This window comes from Sparus aurata, chromosome 24, assembly GCF_900880675.1.
Source record: "Sparus aurata chromosome 24, fSpaAur1.1, whole genome shotgun sequence".
In the NCBI taxonomy this organism is placed as follows: Eukaryota; Metazoa; Chordata; class Actinopteri; order Spariformes; family Sparidae; genus Sparus; species Sparus aurata.
Window position 1 is genome coordinate 22,279,298 of NC_044210.1, and position 17,354 is coordinate 22,296,651.

Consider the following 17,354-nt stretch of genomic DNA (forward strand, 5'->3'; position numbering starts at 1 on the left):
TAATAATAACAATAAACCCTCTGTGTCAGATATCTGATCAGAAAATATTGGAAATCAAATTCAAAAGAATTCTGTGACACATAAATGAATTTAATCACTGAGTGACACAGAAACTCTTTCCCTGAACTGGAGAATCAGAGTTTTTGCAGAATTGCTTGACTTTGAACTCAAAGTTGTTCTGACATGGATTTTTATCAACACTGTAGTAATTACATTCTATGTCATCACTGACAGTGTGTTTGTGCCTCAGTGTGTGAAACGATTTACAGACTGTAACAACTGTCTGTGGCATCGGTTTAAAGTGAAAAGAAAATATAAAACAGTCCAATAACAACGTTAGATGACACGAGATGGAACATTTCCATCATTTTACCATAACAGCAGCAGTGCATAGATTAATTTAAGATGGGCTCAATGGTGCCGTCTTGGCTCCTGTCATGAGGAAACTGCTGCTCCAGCTGAGTTGGGCTGTTTTGGGTAGTTTCATTATAACAGCCTGCAGGGGCAGGAAAGTTTCAGTGTTCTGCACCGCCAGCAAAATCAATTGACAAAAGAAAACATTCAGTGATCAATCATCTGCTCCACTGATTAACATGATATGTGACATGCAGAGCTGCAGCTCTCTACAGTAGTTGGTGGATCTCTGGTTTAATGCTGTTGTAATTTACTTGAGCCTGGCTCGTTGCTGCTGACTCAGTTTCACTCTCAGTTGTTCTGGAGTCGCGTTCTGCTGCTGGAAATCCAATGTTTCCTGATGTTGCTGCTTCAAGGTAAAAGCTTTCAAATAACTACATAAAATTTATTGTGAAGGATTTATAGGAAGTGCTAAATGCAGGATGATTGTGTGACAACATTGCATGAATGGACTTTTAATTTCTCTTCTGTGGCAGCAAACCGTTGTCACTGATGTAGGAGGGATGTTGGAGGGAGGCAGAGGTCATCTGAGAGGGATTAAAACAGAATATTTTTTTAGATGGACATCTCGAGACACATGTCAGATTTTATGAACTTGCTGTGAAGCAAACGTGAAAGACGCTGCAGATGGATACAGGTTTTGTTTGATGATTGAAAAGATGCAGCTTTTATTTTGTAGACTGCTGTAGTCTGATTATTGGAAGGTGTCAGAAAAGTTGAGATCCATACACTCCTGCCAGACACAAATACAAGAAATGGACATCATACATAGTCCACAAATGATTCGGAAATATATGAAAGCTCTGCCTGCTGCATTGTGTGAGATTGACATACATTTATGAAAGTTTAGAAGGTTAATGAAAAGAAAGGGCAAGAAGAGTGATCGCACTGTATGATAAGAAAAAAGGGAAATGCTACACTCAAGGCTCTGGCAGGGGGGAGAGGGTCATTTTCGATTGTGATCTTAACATGAAAGGGTTTAGCATTAACATTAACTTGCTATGAGTGTGGTAAAAGCTGTGTAATGTGTACCATGATTGGTCTAAATGTATTGATGTTTAGAAATGAAATTTAATGAAGGAAATGTTAAATCAGTAAATAAACTGGATTGAGCTGAGGCCAAGAGGAGGTGTCAAAAAACTGATCACACCTTGGATACGTGAATAGAGCATTGCGAAATCCAAACCAACAGAAACGGAGAGGAGGTTACCTTCATTTACAACAGACATAAATCATTTTCTTTCCATAACAATGAGTCTTTGATGTTTAGGTGTATCCTGTCTTTCCCAGAACAGTGGGCCTTTAATGTTTTAGATAAGGCAAGTAAATGCTATCTTATCTGCATTTCTGTATCCTCCCAGGTAGAGGATGTGCCCCACCTGTGGCTAAATGACACCTCAAGCAATATGGCATTCTCCCCTCCTCCTCTCACATCCTGCTCCTGTCTTTACAGCACATTAATCACAGACAGGAAAACTATGTGATTTCTTAGACTGTGCAGCTGAGATTCAGAAAAACCCTCGAAGCTTCAAACAGGAACTGGACCTAAAAAGTTCTGACCTCCAAATCCAAAAGTCCTATAATATAGAAACATTGTCACAAGTTGACATTGGATCAAACAGCAAGCGTATGGTCGCCCACAGGAAACAGCAACAAAATCCAATAAAATAAAGATGAAGTGATAAATCCAACAAGAGGTTTGTGTGTGTTCTCAGATGTTGTGGTCCTCTTTCACACACACCAACATCCTGTGGCTCACTCTCAGTGTGTGAGGAGAGTGGCAGAGGTGAAGAGGTTCAGGGAGAACAGGGAGAAGCAGCCTGATGGACAGATTGTGTTTCTGTGTATGAGAGTCATGTCATGTCCATGTTTTGCATGCTGAAAGAGGATGTGCTGCTCTGACCCCCCTCCTCCTTTCATGGTGGAGCCTGCTGGAGTCCGATGGTTGACACCAGGTCTGAGGAAGTGTGAGTGTCTTGTTACTGTCATTCATCAAAACACTGTGACATCACTCATTCACATCTGTGATGTCATCATCACACTGATGACACATTAATAACTGCAGCTGTGTTGTGTCTTTTTTCTCTCCATCAGATTCCTGTGAGCTCACAGTCGACACAAACACAGTCAGCAGATACATCAAACTGTCTGACAACAACAGGAAGATGACACTTGTGAAAGAGGATCAGTCATATCCTGATCATCCAGAGAGGTTTGACCAGTGGTATCAGCTGCTGTGTAGAACTGGTCTGACTGGTCGCTGTTACTGGGAGGTCGAGTGGAGAGGAAGAATTGAAATATCAGTGAGTTACAGAAGAATCAGCAGGAAAGGAGACAGTAATGACTGTGTGTTTGGATGGAATGACCAGTCCTGCAGTCTGAAGTGCTCTGATGGTGGTCGTTATTCAGTCTGGCACAATATGAGAGAAACATCCTCCTCCTCCTCTTCCTCCTCCTCTTCCTCCTCCTCCTCCTCCTCCTCCTCTGGTAGAGTAGCAGTGTATGTGGACTGTCCTGCTGGCACTCTGTCCTTCTACAGAGTCTCCTCTGACTCACTGATCCACCTCCACACCTTCAACACCACATTCACTGAACCTCTTTATCCTGGATTTGGGTTCTTCAGGTCCAGTCCTGGTTCCTCAGTGCGTCTGTGTGGTGTTTAGTGTGCAGAGTCTCCTCCTGTCACAGAAACATTGTCAGTGCTGAACAGTTGAGTCTGTACAGGATCACAGTCACATCAATCTTTCAGCTTCTTGGAATAAATTCATCAGTCAGCTTTGTACAAAATGATTCAAAGTGATTGAAAAGATTCTTCATTTCCATTTGAAACTTCTTCTTCCATTAAATTGTGGATTAAATTGCGTTGACTTGTACTTTCTGTCATGTGTTGTTTTGAATTCTGGCTCTTGTTCCAATAAAATCCACAACTATTAGTGAAATGTAAGAGAGAGAAAACATTGAGTCGTCTGCAGCTTTAATTGTAAAGAATCATTGTGAACAAAGTTGTAAATGGACAGTAAAATCTGATCAAATGTACTCGACACTCCACCTGAAACACTCTGACTTGTTTCATGTGTTTCTAATGATGAAACTAAAAGTTTGATGGTGTTGGTTAACACATGTAATTCTGTCCGTAGTGACAGAGTCAGAAACTGCACAACATCTCTTCATTTCTGTCTGATTATTCTATGAGAAGAAAACACATTTGAATGACAATCATTGTGTTTCTCTCAGTGTTTTGTGGCTGTTGAAGTCCGGCTGTATTTTCAGGACGTTTGTTGGATTTGAATCTGGTCCGTCAAACTAAACAGCTGTGAGAAAAGTCTTTCTCTGTCTGAGCCGGTTGGCTGAAGATGTTTGGAAGTCTGAGAGCCGGATGAAATACTGAAACACTTTCACACATCACAAACTAAACTGTCCTCATGAAGTTTTGAAACAAGTGCTGAAGAGATTTGAGCTCATGTTTGATGCTTCTGAACGTTGATGTTCAGAGCAAAGAGTCCAAAACTTGTACAAATGATTCCCTTTAGTTTCAATCTGACTTTGTTTGTGAAACCATCAGCTGACAAGTTTATAATGAGACTGAAAGATGTCGCACAGCATCACTGAAATGTTTCTCCTCTGCTAAGGTAGCTGAATATAAAAGTCTACTTGTGTCCTCATCATGTTGTCTGTCAGTGTGTCCAGGGGAAACTGTAAATAATTCATATTTTTTTCATGCTATATTAAAGGAACCAGAACACATGAAGTGACAAATAGTGTGTTGATTTGAGATGTGGACCTACAGGACCTCGTCAGATTGTCCCGCACACAACCAATATTCAGAGACACACAACTCCTCTTATACCATAGATGATGGTGCTGTCAAGTTCTGGCTGCCTGAATCAAATATTTTAGGAGGAGGAGGAGGAGGAGGAAAAGTTTCACTAATTGTGAAAAGTGTAAACCCACAATTACTTTTGTGTCTCGCAAGCTATTGTTTATCTGTCCCTAACAACATTCTATAGATTTATCACTCTTCTCCTGATGAAAGAAGACAGAATAGAAAAAGACAAGACAGAATAAATAGTTATAATCCTGGACTGTGGCCTCCAGGAGCAGGCAGATCTTTGTTATTGGTCCGTCCAAGATGCTGGTCTTAGTTTGGACCAATCCTTGGGAGCCAGACTTTGTACTCAGAACTCGACCCATCATCCATGATCCTCTTGAAGCTGTAGCATCAGCAATGAGGACGATGTCTTCTGAAGAGAAGCTTCTTCTTGGCTGAGTCCATTTCTGTCTTTCCTGCATCACACGTAAGTATTCCGATGTCCATCTTTTCCCAAAAGAGTTCTGCCATACACTGTACTTGCTTCCATTTTCCTCGGATGTGCAAGCACTCTATTCAAAGAGTCCTGGTGGAAGGACGGGTTTTCCCTTTAGCAAAAGTATTGGATGACGAGGGCTTGCAGACACTGTTTTGTGAGGTGGAGACAATTCTGAACAACAGACGCACGAATGTCTCTGATGAGCCAAGTGACCGTGAGTCCTTCACGCCAAACCATATTCTTGTGCTAAAGGGAAAAAACATCCTTCCAAGGGATGGACGTGCGTGGAGCAAGGGCCCGTTCATTGCTACTTAAAGTTTTATTTGTTATTATTATTATTATTAGTATTATTATTATTATTATTATTATTATTATTATTATTAGTAGTAGTAGTAGTAGTAGTAGTAGTAGGAAGCTGCTTTCGAGGAGGCAGAAAAGTTTGCTGACCTTTATTTTGAAACTCCACACGGAGGTCGTACTGAGTTGTACTTCCGGTAGCTAACATGCTAACCGTCGCGTATCATTTGCGTCACCACGAGATAAACTGAGTGAAGCAGCGGAGTCTGCAGGTTCGGACCGATTTGTTTCGAACCGTCTGGATGTTTCACCTCAGGCTCGTCTCCTGTTAGCACAGAATGCTAAAGGAAGCTAGCGTAGCAGAGCAGCAGGAAGTAGACGGAGCCGGAAGTACTAATCGGAGCAGCTTTGTGCTTTGAGAATAAACTGTGTTTCTCACGGAGACAGCACGTCCAGATAGACACGTCCTGTGTCCGAGTGGACTCTGTGCTGTGACTTTATTCAACATGTTTGACATCTGAATGATCTCCTGGTGTCTCGCGGAACTAATGAAGCTAACTTAGCTCCCGCAGGAAGTAGACGGAGCCGGATGTGATGTCGCTGCTGTGAGTCAGTGAAAATGTCCAACACAGTTCTGGACGCGGTTCTGAAGCCTGAGCATCAGATACTCACAGCAGGTCCGGAAACTTTACATGTTTGTCTGATTTGAAAACAATTGTATTAATTATTGGAGTTCTATAATACAGTTTTCTTCTTTTCTAAATAACTAAATAAAGGTTTTCAGTCTTTGTTTGATACCAATTGAGTCACAAATGAGTTCATAAAAGTTAGAAAATGCGACATAATCCTTGTGTATTGAATTAAGAAACTGACATTGTTTATGACGACACAGGGAACAAGATGAAATCACGAGAAACCAACTCAATGTGTATCACACAAAGATATAAAAACCTTGAAGTCAAGAAAAATTAAATCCCGTGGAGATTTTTGAAAATGACGTTTTCTGATGATTGTAAACATTCAGCAACAACAGGACAATTTCTGAAACATGTGTCTGTATTTCTTTATTCTCCACAGACGTCCAGCAGCTGTCAGTGAGTAAAGAAGAGGATCCTCCTGAGCAGCAGGAGTGGAGCTCCGGGCTGGACCATGAGGACCCGCCAGAGCTGCCACACATTAAAGAGGAACAGGAGGAACTCTGGACCAATCAGGAGGAGGCTGATGTCATCAACGTCACTGTGAAGAGTGAAGAACATGATGAAGAGTCCTCACAGCTTCATCAGAGACAAACTGAACAGGTGGAAACAGCTGATGGAGACGACTGTGAAGGACCAGAACCAGACGGGAACTTTGATCCAGAGAGTCGTTTACAACCTGAGACCGACTCTGAACCTGATTCTTATCACAGTTGTGATTGTGAGTCCAGGGAACCGCAGTCAGGTTTAAAGTCTCTGCAGAACAATGAAGTACCTGTAGGTGAAGTGGATTGTAATTCTGGGACAGCATCAGTTAGCTCTGAGTGTAGTTCTGGGTCGGACCACAGGGGAGATCAGCAGAAACACAACCGAGTCCAAACAGGAGCGAAAGAATTTAGCTGCTCAGTTTGTGGTAAAAAATACCCTCGGAAGAAATCTTTGACGACTCACATGAGAATTCACTCTGAAGAAAAATGTTTCAGCTGCTCAGTTTGTAAGAAGAAATTCCAGTGGAGAGCTCATGTTGTGATGCACATGAGGATCCACACCGGAGAGAAACCCTTCTGTTGTCACGTCTGCGGTAAAAGCTTCACACAGAGCTCAGCCCTGACTTCACACGAAAGAGTTCACACGGGAGAGAAACCGTTCACATGCTCAGTGTGTAAAGCCAGTTTCAACGTCAAAAGCACTTTGTCCCAGCACATGAGGATGCACACGGGGGAGAAACCATTCACTTGTTCATTTTGTGATAAAACCTTTGCACACAAGGGAACTCTGACACGACACTTGAATGTCCACACGGCAGAGAAACCCTTCAGTTGTTCAGTTTGCGGTAAGAAATTTGCTCAGAAGGGAACTCTGAGGCGACACTTGACCGTCCACACAGGAGAGAAGAGATTCATTTGTGGTGTTTGTGATAAAAGATTCAGTCAGCTCTCGTTTCTGAAAAAACACAAGTGCGTCGTCGAGAGCAGCAGAAGTAAATGAAGCTGCAGAGACGCTTATTGAGTCAATTTTTCTTCATCGTTGATCAGTTCAGAACCAGTAGAGGCAGAAACGGTTTCATATGAACTTATCGGCATGTTCAATAATCATATTGAAAATGTTTCCAGCTCATTTATGCATGAAACAAACAGAACAAAAATAAGTAAATGGGTACTTCAATTGAAAGAACACCTGAAAAACACTTGAGACTTCATTTTCTTTTCATGTTTCTAATAAAACAACAGGTTGTTTGAACGATTACTGATCCCGGGTCATCCATCTGTCAATATCTGTTGTTGAATCAGTTACTTAACAATCCACAGAACTACGTGTTCCCACAGTCATGTACAGAAGGAAAGTGTTGTATGTTCAAATCCATGTTTTTCTAACGTTTATACTATAAGATATAGCGACAATTGTCCTCTGGTGTTACCATGTGAGCAAAGTCTCTTATTTTGAAATAAAAATCACACTGATGACATCGCTTCCTGAAGCAGGTTCAGTCCACTGTCTCTTTCTTTGTTTATATTGAACAACTGGAAATCTACCAAACATATAAGATCCCACGGAGGATATGCAAACAGTATCAGACTGAGTAAACTCAACTGGGATGAGGATAAGTTCAAATCTAATACAAGAGGCAGGATTTATATAAAAATAATTAAAGTTGAAGGTGCCTTTTCAGTCACATTCCCAGCTCATCAAATAATGAGTCAAAGATCCACTTTTCTTACAATTCCAACCTTTGAGCTAATATCTTATTCACTAGGCACAAAAAAATCTAAATACAAAGTGAAGCAAAGACAGGACAGATCCAGAATAAGGACCATGTATCAGTACAACACTGAAGAAAGTCAGTTTTAGGACATTTAGCCCTTCAATGGTGGACGTTTCTGCTAAATGTGGACAAATAAAAATAAAAACATGACCTTTATTTATTAGCCAGGGTTTTCCAAAGTACCTCTGAGGTCTTAGATTTCGTTCCTGTTCTATCTGATCTTATAAAATCACCAAATTACTCGATGAATAAACTAAAATAATAAATCACCGCTTTTACCGCCGTGCTGCAGGTAGTTTGTCCGAGTCGTGTTGCCGTACCTAGCTGTCAAAGATTGCTGACGTACTGCGCATGCGCATGTCTCATCGGGCAGTGACACCGGAGCAGCTTCGTTAAAAAATAGACTGTTTTTCATGTCCGACACAGACAGAACCGCCGGTCCAGACTCTGTGCTGTGACTTTACTCAACATGTTTGACATCTGAATGATCTCTTGGTGTCCCGCCAAGCTAATGAGGCTAACTTAGCTTGTAGCAGGAAGTAGACGGAGCCGGACGTGCTGCTGTGGAGGAGAAGTTCTGCAGTGACTCAGTGAAAATGTCTAAAGTCCAAACGCTGAGAGTTTTTATGAAGCAGCGACTAACTGCGGCTGCTGAAGAGATATTCGAGCTGTTTGAAAGAACGATAGCAGAGTACGAGGAGGAACTGTGTCGACACCGGAAACTACTGGACGCTGTTTTACAGCCTCAGGTCCAGTTACACAGAGCAGGTCGGTTCTGTTCGTATTCTCACTAGAAGATTAGATTCTGTCCCTTTTATTAAAGCCTCAGATAAAGTGTGAATCCTCAATGATCTGTATCGCTGCACACGGATACTTCACATCATTTAAATCCCCCTTTTATTCTGAAAGTCCTCCCAGTAATCAGACTGCAGCAGTCTACAAAATAAAAGCTCGGTATTGTTATTGATGGCTGCAGATGTTAATTTCAGGAGAATTATTGATTGTTGTGAGGCAGAAGTCTGGTCCAGTTTGTGCTTCAACAAACGTTCAGTAACTTCAGTCACGTGTTGGAGAAATCCTTCTTTGACCCAAATATAAACGTTTGTTGGGACAAAGCGAAGCCACAAAACAACAACATTATTATTGTATGAAGTGAAAACTGCACACGAACAACGATTAGGAGTTCATTAAAGCTGTAATCAGAATGACATTAACACATAATGCTGTTAAAATGAAATACAACACATCACATATGTAATTATGTCATTTCTGGTTTTACCTTTTGCCGTTGAAATGGTAGAAAAACATGATTTTGAACTCAGAAGATGTAACTTTCCTTCTAAACATGACTGATTGAAATGTATTTGACCTTATTGATCAAATGTTTGTCTGGTAGACAGATACAGTATTGATCCTGTCTGAACTGTGTCAGTATACGATGTTTGTCATCAGACTAATGAAACATCAGACTGAGAACGCGTCATTATAAAGACGACGCAGCCGACTGCTCCTGTAGATCAGTAGTTCACAGAACTGAACCAGAACCAGCTCTCCTCTCACAGAACTGCAGTTTTGTTGTGATGTTCATCTTGTTTACGACCTTTTCTGACCCAGCTGGCTCCATGTTGGTTCTGGTGTTGGTTATGAACTTAATCAGCTGAGTGGTTTGTTTAAATGCACGATTTGCTTGTAGTGTGAGTTTAAGTGACTTCTGAATATGTTCTACAAGAATGAAACATTTCTCCACATTAAGACACTGAGTCCGGTTCTGTTCGAGGGTTCTTCCTGTTCACACCGCTGTCACCAGGTGCTGCTCACCTGGGAAATGTTGGGTCTCTGTAAATAAATTAATCAGTGAGTTTGGTTTAGACCTGCTGAGTTTGGGAAGACTCATGAGATGACTTTTGTTGTTTATTGACGCTGTACAAATAATGATGATGGATTGATTGATTGATTGATTGATTGATTGATTGATTGATTTAAAACACCAGTTCTAAAAAGTTGGGACGCCGTGTAGAACGTTAAAAGAAAATCACAAAGATTTGTTCTTCCTTTTTCAGCCTATATTCAAAGGACTGCAGAACAAAGACGAGATATTTAATGATAAAACTGATCAACTTTCTTGTTTTGTGTCAACATGGACTCATTCTGAACGCTCCTCCTCGTCTGATGGCACCACATGTTGTAAAAACTGTACGCACCTTTCAGCATTCATGGGGCCATTGCAGATGCGGAAGTTACCCATCATGCTCTGGGCTTTGAAACCAGTTTTCGTAGAGTCCAAACTGTGTGGTCCGAAAAAAAACATCGGAACATTCAGATTGGTCCATCAAAAGCACCCTGGGAAACCATGACGGCCAATCAGAGGGTCCAGATATGAGTCATTGAGTTTGAAGTCGGGTTGTTCCAAGTGTGATACTGTTACATGTTCACCTGTGTGGACTTGTGGAACCCACGCAGGTGTTTCTGGAGCATTCCTCATGTTTCTCTGTCGTTCCTTGCACCAGTCCAACTTGTTCAATAAGTGTCTCAGGCATCAAATTCAGAATGAGTGTATTTTAACAAGAACAATAAAGGTTTTCAGTGTTACCTTTGAATATCTTTATCCTATTTTTAATTGAACACAGGTTGAAGGATCTGTATTATGATTTATTTAAAATGTGTTTATGAATTTTGATATTCTCCGCAGACGTCCAGCTGCTGTTGGTGAGTGAAGAAAAGGTTCCTGAGCAGCAGGACCGGAGCTCCAGTCTGGACCAGGAGGAACCACCAGAGCCGCCCCACATTAAAGAGGAACAGCAGAAGGAGATCAGTCAGGAGGAGGATGATGTCATCAAGTTCACGTTCACTCCTGTCCCTGTGAAGAGTGAAGAAGATGATGAAGAGGAACCTCAGTCCTCACAGCTTCATCAACGACGAACTGAACACATGGAAGCAGCTGATGAAGAGGACTGTGGAGGACCAGAACCAGATTTACATCCAGACACTCATGACATGACTCTAGATTTATCTGAACTTGAGAACAATGACAGTGAGGATTTAAAGTCGAGTTTAAACCTGAACGATATCAGTGGACCTAACGCTGGTGAGAAATCATACAGCTGCTCTGACTGTGGGAAACAATTCACCCTGAACTCAAACCTGAGAACGCACATGAGAATTCACACGGGAGAGAAACCATTCAGTTGCTCGTTCTGCAGTAAAAGGTTTACACAGAAGGTAACTCTGAAGCAACACCTGGCTCTGCACACGGGGGAGAAACGCTACAGCTGCAGCACTTGTGGCGACAGATTCACGTGGCATTATCAACTCAAAAACCACCAATGTGTCGGCCGTCAGTCGTCACAGCTTCAGCAGAGACAAACTGAGAACAGAGATACAGAGCATCTAAAAACTGATGGGGAGGACTGTGGAGGAGCAGAACCAGCCAGGAACTTGAATCCAGATAATAATCTACCACCAGCTACTCATGACAAGACTTTCTCTGAGCCTGAGAATAATAACATCTGTGAGTGGGAGGAGACCAGGTTGAGTTTAAACCCTCAGAACAACGACGTGCCTGTAAGTGATGTTGAATGTAATTTTGAAAAAACATCAGTTCTCTCTGAGTGTTCTACAAGCTCTGACCACAAAGGAGGTCGGCAGAAACACGATGGAGTCCAAACGGGAGTGAAACCATTTAGTTGCTCAGTTTGTGGTAAAAGATTCTCCCGGAAGAAATCCTTAATGGCTCACGTGAGACTTCATTCAGAAGGAAAATGTTTCAGCTGCTCGGTTTGTAAAAAGACCTTTCAGCGGAGAGCAGATGTTGTGAGGCACATGAAGATCCACACGGGGGAGAGACCCTTCAGCTGCGCCGTCTGCGGCACTCGCTTTGCACGGAAGGAAACTCTCGGCGAGCACATGAGGATCCACACCGGGGAGAAACCCTTCTGTTGTTCCGTCTGTGGCAGAGGATTCACAACAGACTCAAATCTGACCCGACACGTCAGAGTTCACACGGGAGAAAAACCTTTCACGTGCTCCGTTTGTAAAGCGAGTTTCAGCGACAGAAGCAACTTCTCCAAACACATGAGAATTCACACCCGGGAGAAACTACCAAACTGCTCAGCTTGTGGTAAAATATTTGGAGGAAGGGGAATTCTACGACAACACTCAACTGTCCACATGGGAGAGAACGTTTAGCTGAAGGAGCCCTGGGCGATGTGGCGGAGCTGCTTCGGTGGATTATGAGTTGTAGTTGCACAGTGAGAACTGCAGTGTCTCCGGGCTCGTCAGGCAGAACCGGCCTGTCCGCTCTGCCTGACGAGCCCGGAAACTAAAGAACATTTTATGAAAATATTTTCATATTATTATCGACGGCGGGTCTTTCGTCGATACATATTGCTTCTGTTTTATCTCCTGGACCGGAGTTGCACAGGTGTATTGGTTAGAGCAGTTGTGAAGATTCTTGTTGAGTCAATCTCTTCCAGCAGGACTGAAGTACTGACGGCTGGACCGGGCTCGGCACCAACCACTTCATCAACTGATACAGACTCCAAAATAAGTCGCTCCTCGTCTGCTTGTCTTTGTGTCAGTTCTGGTTTTATTTGTGTCAACATGATTCTGTTGATTTCTGGAAAACTGTGCCTTTTAACTTATATGTATTCTCTGTATTTAAATTAATTTGAATATAGTTCTGGACAATATATCTGTTATATAGTTGTTGCATTATGAGACTATATATCGTCTTGGATTTTGGATATCGATATATCTTGACACAGACGATGTCGTGTTGTCTGTCCTGGTTTAAAAGCTGCATCACAGTTAAATGATGAAACTCTTCTCCTTGTTCTAAAACTCACCTTGATGCTCTTTGTCATTATATCCACATTATTGATGATTATTGATCAAGAGTCTTGTGTTGTTACTTTGTGAAAGTACCAGTAGTAATCCTTACAACACGGTCACAATATTAATATAGAGGTATTTCATTCAAAGTGTTGTGATTTCAAAATATCTAAATATAAATCCTACTGTGTCACCTTCACAGCTCGATTGTCAACATGTTTTTGTTTTGTTAACTTAAATTATCTTCCAGTAACAGAAATTATGTGTGATATAATGAACCGTCCTTGTTTGAATTAAATTTCTCATTAAATCTGGAGAGAAACTCAGATTTTTTTACACAGTTTGTCGGCTGATGTGTTGCATTGACCGAGTTGCCTATAACGTTATGTGCTATTTGTGTTTGTTGTTGTGTTTTTGTTCTGCTCTCTGCTGCAGCTGCTGATGTGACGCAGCTAACGGACCCAACGCTTTCCACCGTGGTGACGAGAACAGGCAGAAACCGTGAGCAGAACCAGAATTAGAAATTGGCAGCCGTCTGCCTCGACTGGCAGTAGAAAGCATGAAAGCGAAGTTGATACTGCCGTAGAGCCTCTCAGCAGCTCGTGTGCTGAATGTATGTGCGTACTGATGCTGGTAACTTTACTGCCTCTATTTGGAGGGAGGGTGTTCGCATCGTTTCCGCTGAATATCATGTTTTAAAGTTATTGGTCACTTGTTGATCCATGTGTTTAGTTATATTTGTCACCCCATCATCCTTGTTGTGCAACGTTCCTTCAGCTGAGTATCTTCGTTTCAGGACTCTAGTGTATGTTTTTTTCAGGGCAAAGACATCTCCGCATGATGTCTTTTTAACATCTCTGCAGACATTGGAAAGACGTTCAGTGAAGAGCCAGAGTGAAAGTTGTTTTGAGGCCAAATTTCTTTTCAACTCTTTTCAACTCTCCCGATGTATAAAGAGCTTCTTATGGTTAAAAAATGTGTCATGTCATGTAACACGTTACAGTCTGTATTACCAAAGCGTTTTTTGTTGTTTCATCCACACTAACATGACCATATTAATATAGGCTCCGTGTGTTTAATACAGCCGGGCCTATAAGTTCTGTGTTCAGTCTCTTTGTGACTGAGTCTTGAATGACAGATGTCTAAACATTCCTTGTTTTGTGGACTGAAATAAAAAGGCAGAGAAGAAGATATGTTTGTCTTGTTGTGTCCTTATGGAAAGTCTGTTGTGTTTCATATGACTGAGCATACAATTAAAAATGTATATTCATGTCTCATTATATAGACTGTGATCCTGTCTGCTTGTCTCTGAGTCAAAAGGACATTTATTTATTTAAGTAGACGATGATATTGTTATATAATATGTTACTTCACACTGAAGGTAACTAGTAATATGTATGATAATAAACACATTCTGCTGACTCTTTGCTTTTACTGTTTACTTTGACTTTACTGTGAAGGGTCTGTTTATCTCCACCAAGTTCCGCCACGTTTATTTTGAAAATCCGTGATGAAGCGGTTCTCGTTTTTTCCGGTGGCTAACATGCTAACTGTTTACGTATCAACGTGTCGACTGGAACGTAGCAGAATCTGTATGTTTGGATGGATATGTTTAAATTGGCTTTATGAACATATTCTGGATTTTATTGTCTCAGGCACCAAAGCTAAAGTAAGCTAGCGTAGCATACGTAGCAGGAAATATACGGAGCCGGAAGTAGTCGGGGCAGCTTCGATAGAGAACAGACTGTTTGTCACGGAGACAACACGTCCTGTGTCCGAGTGGACTCTGTGATGTTTAATGTATTTAACATGTTTGACATCTGAATGATCTCCTGGTGTCTCGCGAAGCTAATGAGGCTAACTTAGCTCTCCGCGGGAAGTAGACGGAGCCGGACGTGTTGTCTGTGGAGAAGTTCTGCAGTGACTCAGTGAAAATGTCTAAAGTCCAAACGCTGAGAGTTTTTGTGAAGCAGCGACTAACTGCGGCTGCTGAAGAGATATTCGAGCTGTTTGAAAGAACGATAGCAGAGTACGAGGAGGAACTGTGTCGACACCGGAAACTACTGGACGCTGTTTTACAGCCTCAGGTCCAGTTACACAGAACAGGTCGGTTCTGTTCGTATTCTCACTAGAAACGTTTGGACTCTGTCCTTTTTATTAAAGCCTCAGATAAAGTGTGAATCCTCAATGATCTGTATCGCTGCACACGGATACTTCACATCATTTAAACCCCCCTTTTATTCTGAAAGTCCTCCCAGTAATCAGACTGCAGCAGTCTACAAAATAAAAGCTGCATCTTATCAATCATCAAACAAAACAAGTATCCATCTGCAGCGTCTTTGTTATATGTTAGCTAGAGACCCGTTAGCATTAGTTAGCCTAATTACAGCATTGGTTGGCTGAAGTTGGAAGTGGTGTCAGTGGGTTTAATGTGAAGAGGAAATACGTTTTCTAAAATATGTGTCAGTATTTCTTTATTCTCCACAGACGTCCAGCTGCTGTCAGTGAGTAAAGAAGAGGTTCCTTCAGAGCAGCAGGACTGGAGCTCTGGGCCGGACCAGAAGGAACCACCAGAGCCGCCCCACATTAAAGAGGAACAGCAGGAAATCTGGACCAATCAGGAGGAGGATGATGTCACTGAGGTCACATTCACTCCTGTCACTGTGAAGAGTGAAGTAGATGATGGAATAAACTGTGGAGGACCAGAACCAGTCAGGAACTTTAAGCCTGATACTCATTTACAACCAGTTACACATGACAAGAGTCCAGATGTTTCTGTAGGAGGCTGGGTTCTGGATGAGACCAGGGAACCTCAGTCCGGTTTAAAGCTCCCGAACAACTACCGACGAGTTACCACTGGTGAGAAATCATTTCCGTGCTTGGACTGCGGTAAAACATTCAGCCAAAACGCAAATCTGAAGACACACATGAGAATTCACAGAGGAGAGAAACCATTTAGTTGCTCGTTTTGCAGCAAGAGATTTATACAGAAGATACATCTGGTCCGCCACCTGGCGCTGCACACGGGGGAGAAACGACACAGCTGCAGCGCTTGTGGCAACAGATTCACTTGGCATTATCAGCTCAAAAAACATCAGTGTGTCGGTCGTCAGTCGTCACACATTCATCTGAGCCAAGAGCATTTGAAGATGGAAGCTGATGGAGAAGACTGTGGAGAATTAGAACCAGCCAAGAGCCTTTATCCTGAACGTGCTACAAGCTTTAGCCACGATGGACAGCTGCAGAAACACAACAGAGTCCAAACTGGACTGAGGTCTTTCAGCTGCTCAGTTTGTGGTAAAAAATACCCCAGGAAGAAATCTTTAACAGATCACATGAGAATCCATTCAGAAGGAAACGGATTCAGCTGCTCGGTGTGTAAAAAGACGTTTCCATGGAGAGGAAATGTTGTGACACACATGAGGATCCACACGGGGGAGAAACCCTTCAGTTGTTCCATCTGTGGGAGAGGATTTACAACAGGCTCAAATCTGACCGCACACATCAGAGTCCACACCAGAGAGAAACCTTTCACGTGCTCCGTTTGTAATGTGAGATTCTGCGACAGAAGCACTTTGTCCCGACACCTGAGAATTCACACCAGAGAGAAACCATTCACTTGTTCCGTTTGCGGTAAAAGCATCGCGTTGTATGGAAATCTGAGACGACACATGAGAATCCACACGGGAGACACCATTTAATTGCGGCGTCTGTGATAGAAGAATCCATGAGCTTCATGAAAACATCAGTGGAGATCCTAGTTGAGCACATTTAATCCAGCAGGACTGAAGCACTGAGACCAGGACCGATAAAAAAACTAATGATACAGACTCCAAAAACAGCCGATGATGAAGCCTGGTGTCCATTTAGATTCTGTTTTTATTTGTGTCTCAGTTATTTTATTATGTCTGGCAACTGCACTGTTAAACTCTACATGTGTTCATTTATTTGAGATTTGATTAAATTTGTTGGAGGACACGTTCAGATTTGTCTCTCAATCTCGTGTAGTTGATTCTTTGGGCTTGCTGCTGTCTCTGCTGTCTGATGAAGCAAAAATTAAACTTCATTTTCTTCCTCAATTCTTTGTTGGTCAGTTCTGTTTGAAAAACATGGGAAATCACAAGGTGTAGTAGTTTTGAAATGTCTTTTTATAAAACACATTGTGTGAGTTGATCAGATAGACTCATATTTTTTATTTGGGCTGGTTTGCAAAAGACGCCGGCACAAGTGTGTCTATCTAAAAATGTCTCAGCAAACTGTTTGTTATCATAATTAATGCTGTTGTGATGGAGATCCTGACCCACAATGCATTGTGACTCTGACATCATCACATAATCACTATCAGTAGCTGCTGACACTGACAGGTTGAAGATGAAGAACTGTTTTACTTACATATGAGACCACAGAGGACAGATACACATGATTACTGCACCCACAGGTGTAATATACACATTGTGTTCATCAGTCAGTTTAAGAAAAGTATATAGAAAATAAATGAATTGCATTTTTGTTTTTCCCAAAACGACAGAGTGCCTCTTTAAACATGAA

The 17,354-nt window shown here is 41.9% G+C and overlaps 3 protein-coding genes across 3 annotated transcripts; all 3 read left to right on the forward strand.

Annotated features, from left to right (window-relative positions):
* The first annotated feature begins 5,225 nt into the window (after positions 1–5,225).
* On the forward strand, positions 5,226–7,695 carry LOC115576664 (oocyte zinc finger protein XlCOF26-like). Its single transcript, XM_030409238.1, has 2 exons — positions 5,226–5,695; positions 6,096–7,695. The coding sequence occupies exons 1-2, from the start codon at positions 5,638–5,640 to the stop codon at positions 7,199–7,201; spliced, it is 1,164 nt and encodes a 387-aa protein (XP_030265098.1). The 5' UTR covers positions 5,226–5,637; the 3' UTR covers positions 7,202–7,695.
* Positions 7,696–8,299: 604 nt separating this feature from the next.
* On the forward strand, positions 8,300–13,999 carry LOC115576635 (gastrula zinc finger protein XlCGF26.1-like). Its single transcript, XM_030409201.1, has 2 exons — positions 8,300–8,744; positions 10,666–13,999. The coding sequence occupies exons 1-2, from the start codon at positions 8,573–8,575 to the stop codon at positions 12,159–12,161; spliced, it is 1,668 nt and encodes a 555-aa protein (XP_030265061.1). The 5' UTR covers positions 8,300–8,572; the 3' UTR covers positions 12,162–13,999.
* Positions 14,000–14,318: 319 nt separating this feature from the next.
* LOC115576649 (zinc finger protein OZF-like) lies at positions 14,319–16,885 on the forward strand. Its single transcript, XM_030409216.1, has 2 exons — positions 14,319–14,912; positions 15,294–16,885. Exons 1-2 carry the CDS (start codon positions 14,741–14,743, stop codon positions 16,505–16,507), a joined length of 1,386 nt encoding a protein of 461 aa, XP_030265076.1. The 5' UTR covers positions 14,319–14,740; the 3' UTR covers positions 16,508–16,885.
* Positions 16,886–17,354: the final 469 nt, after the last annotated feature.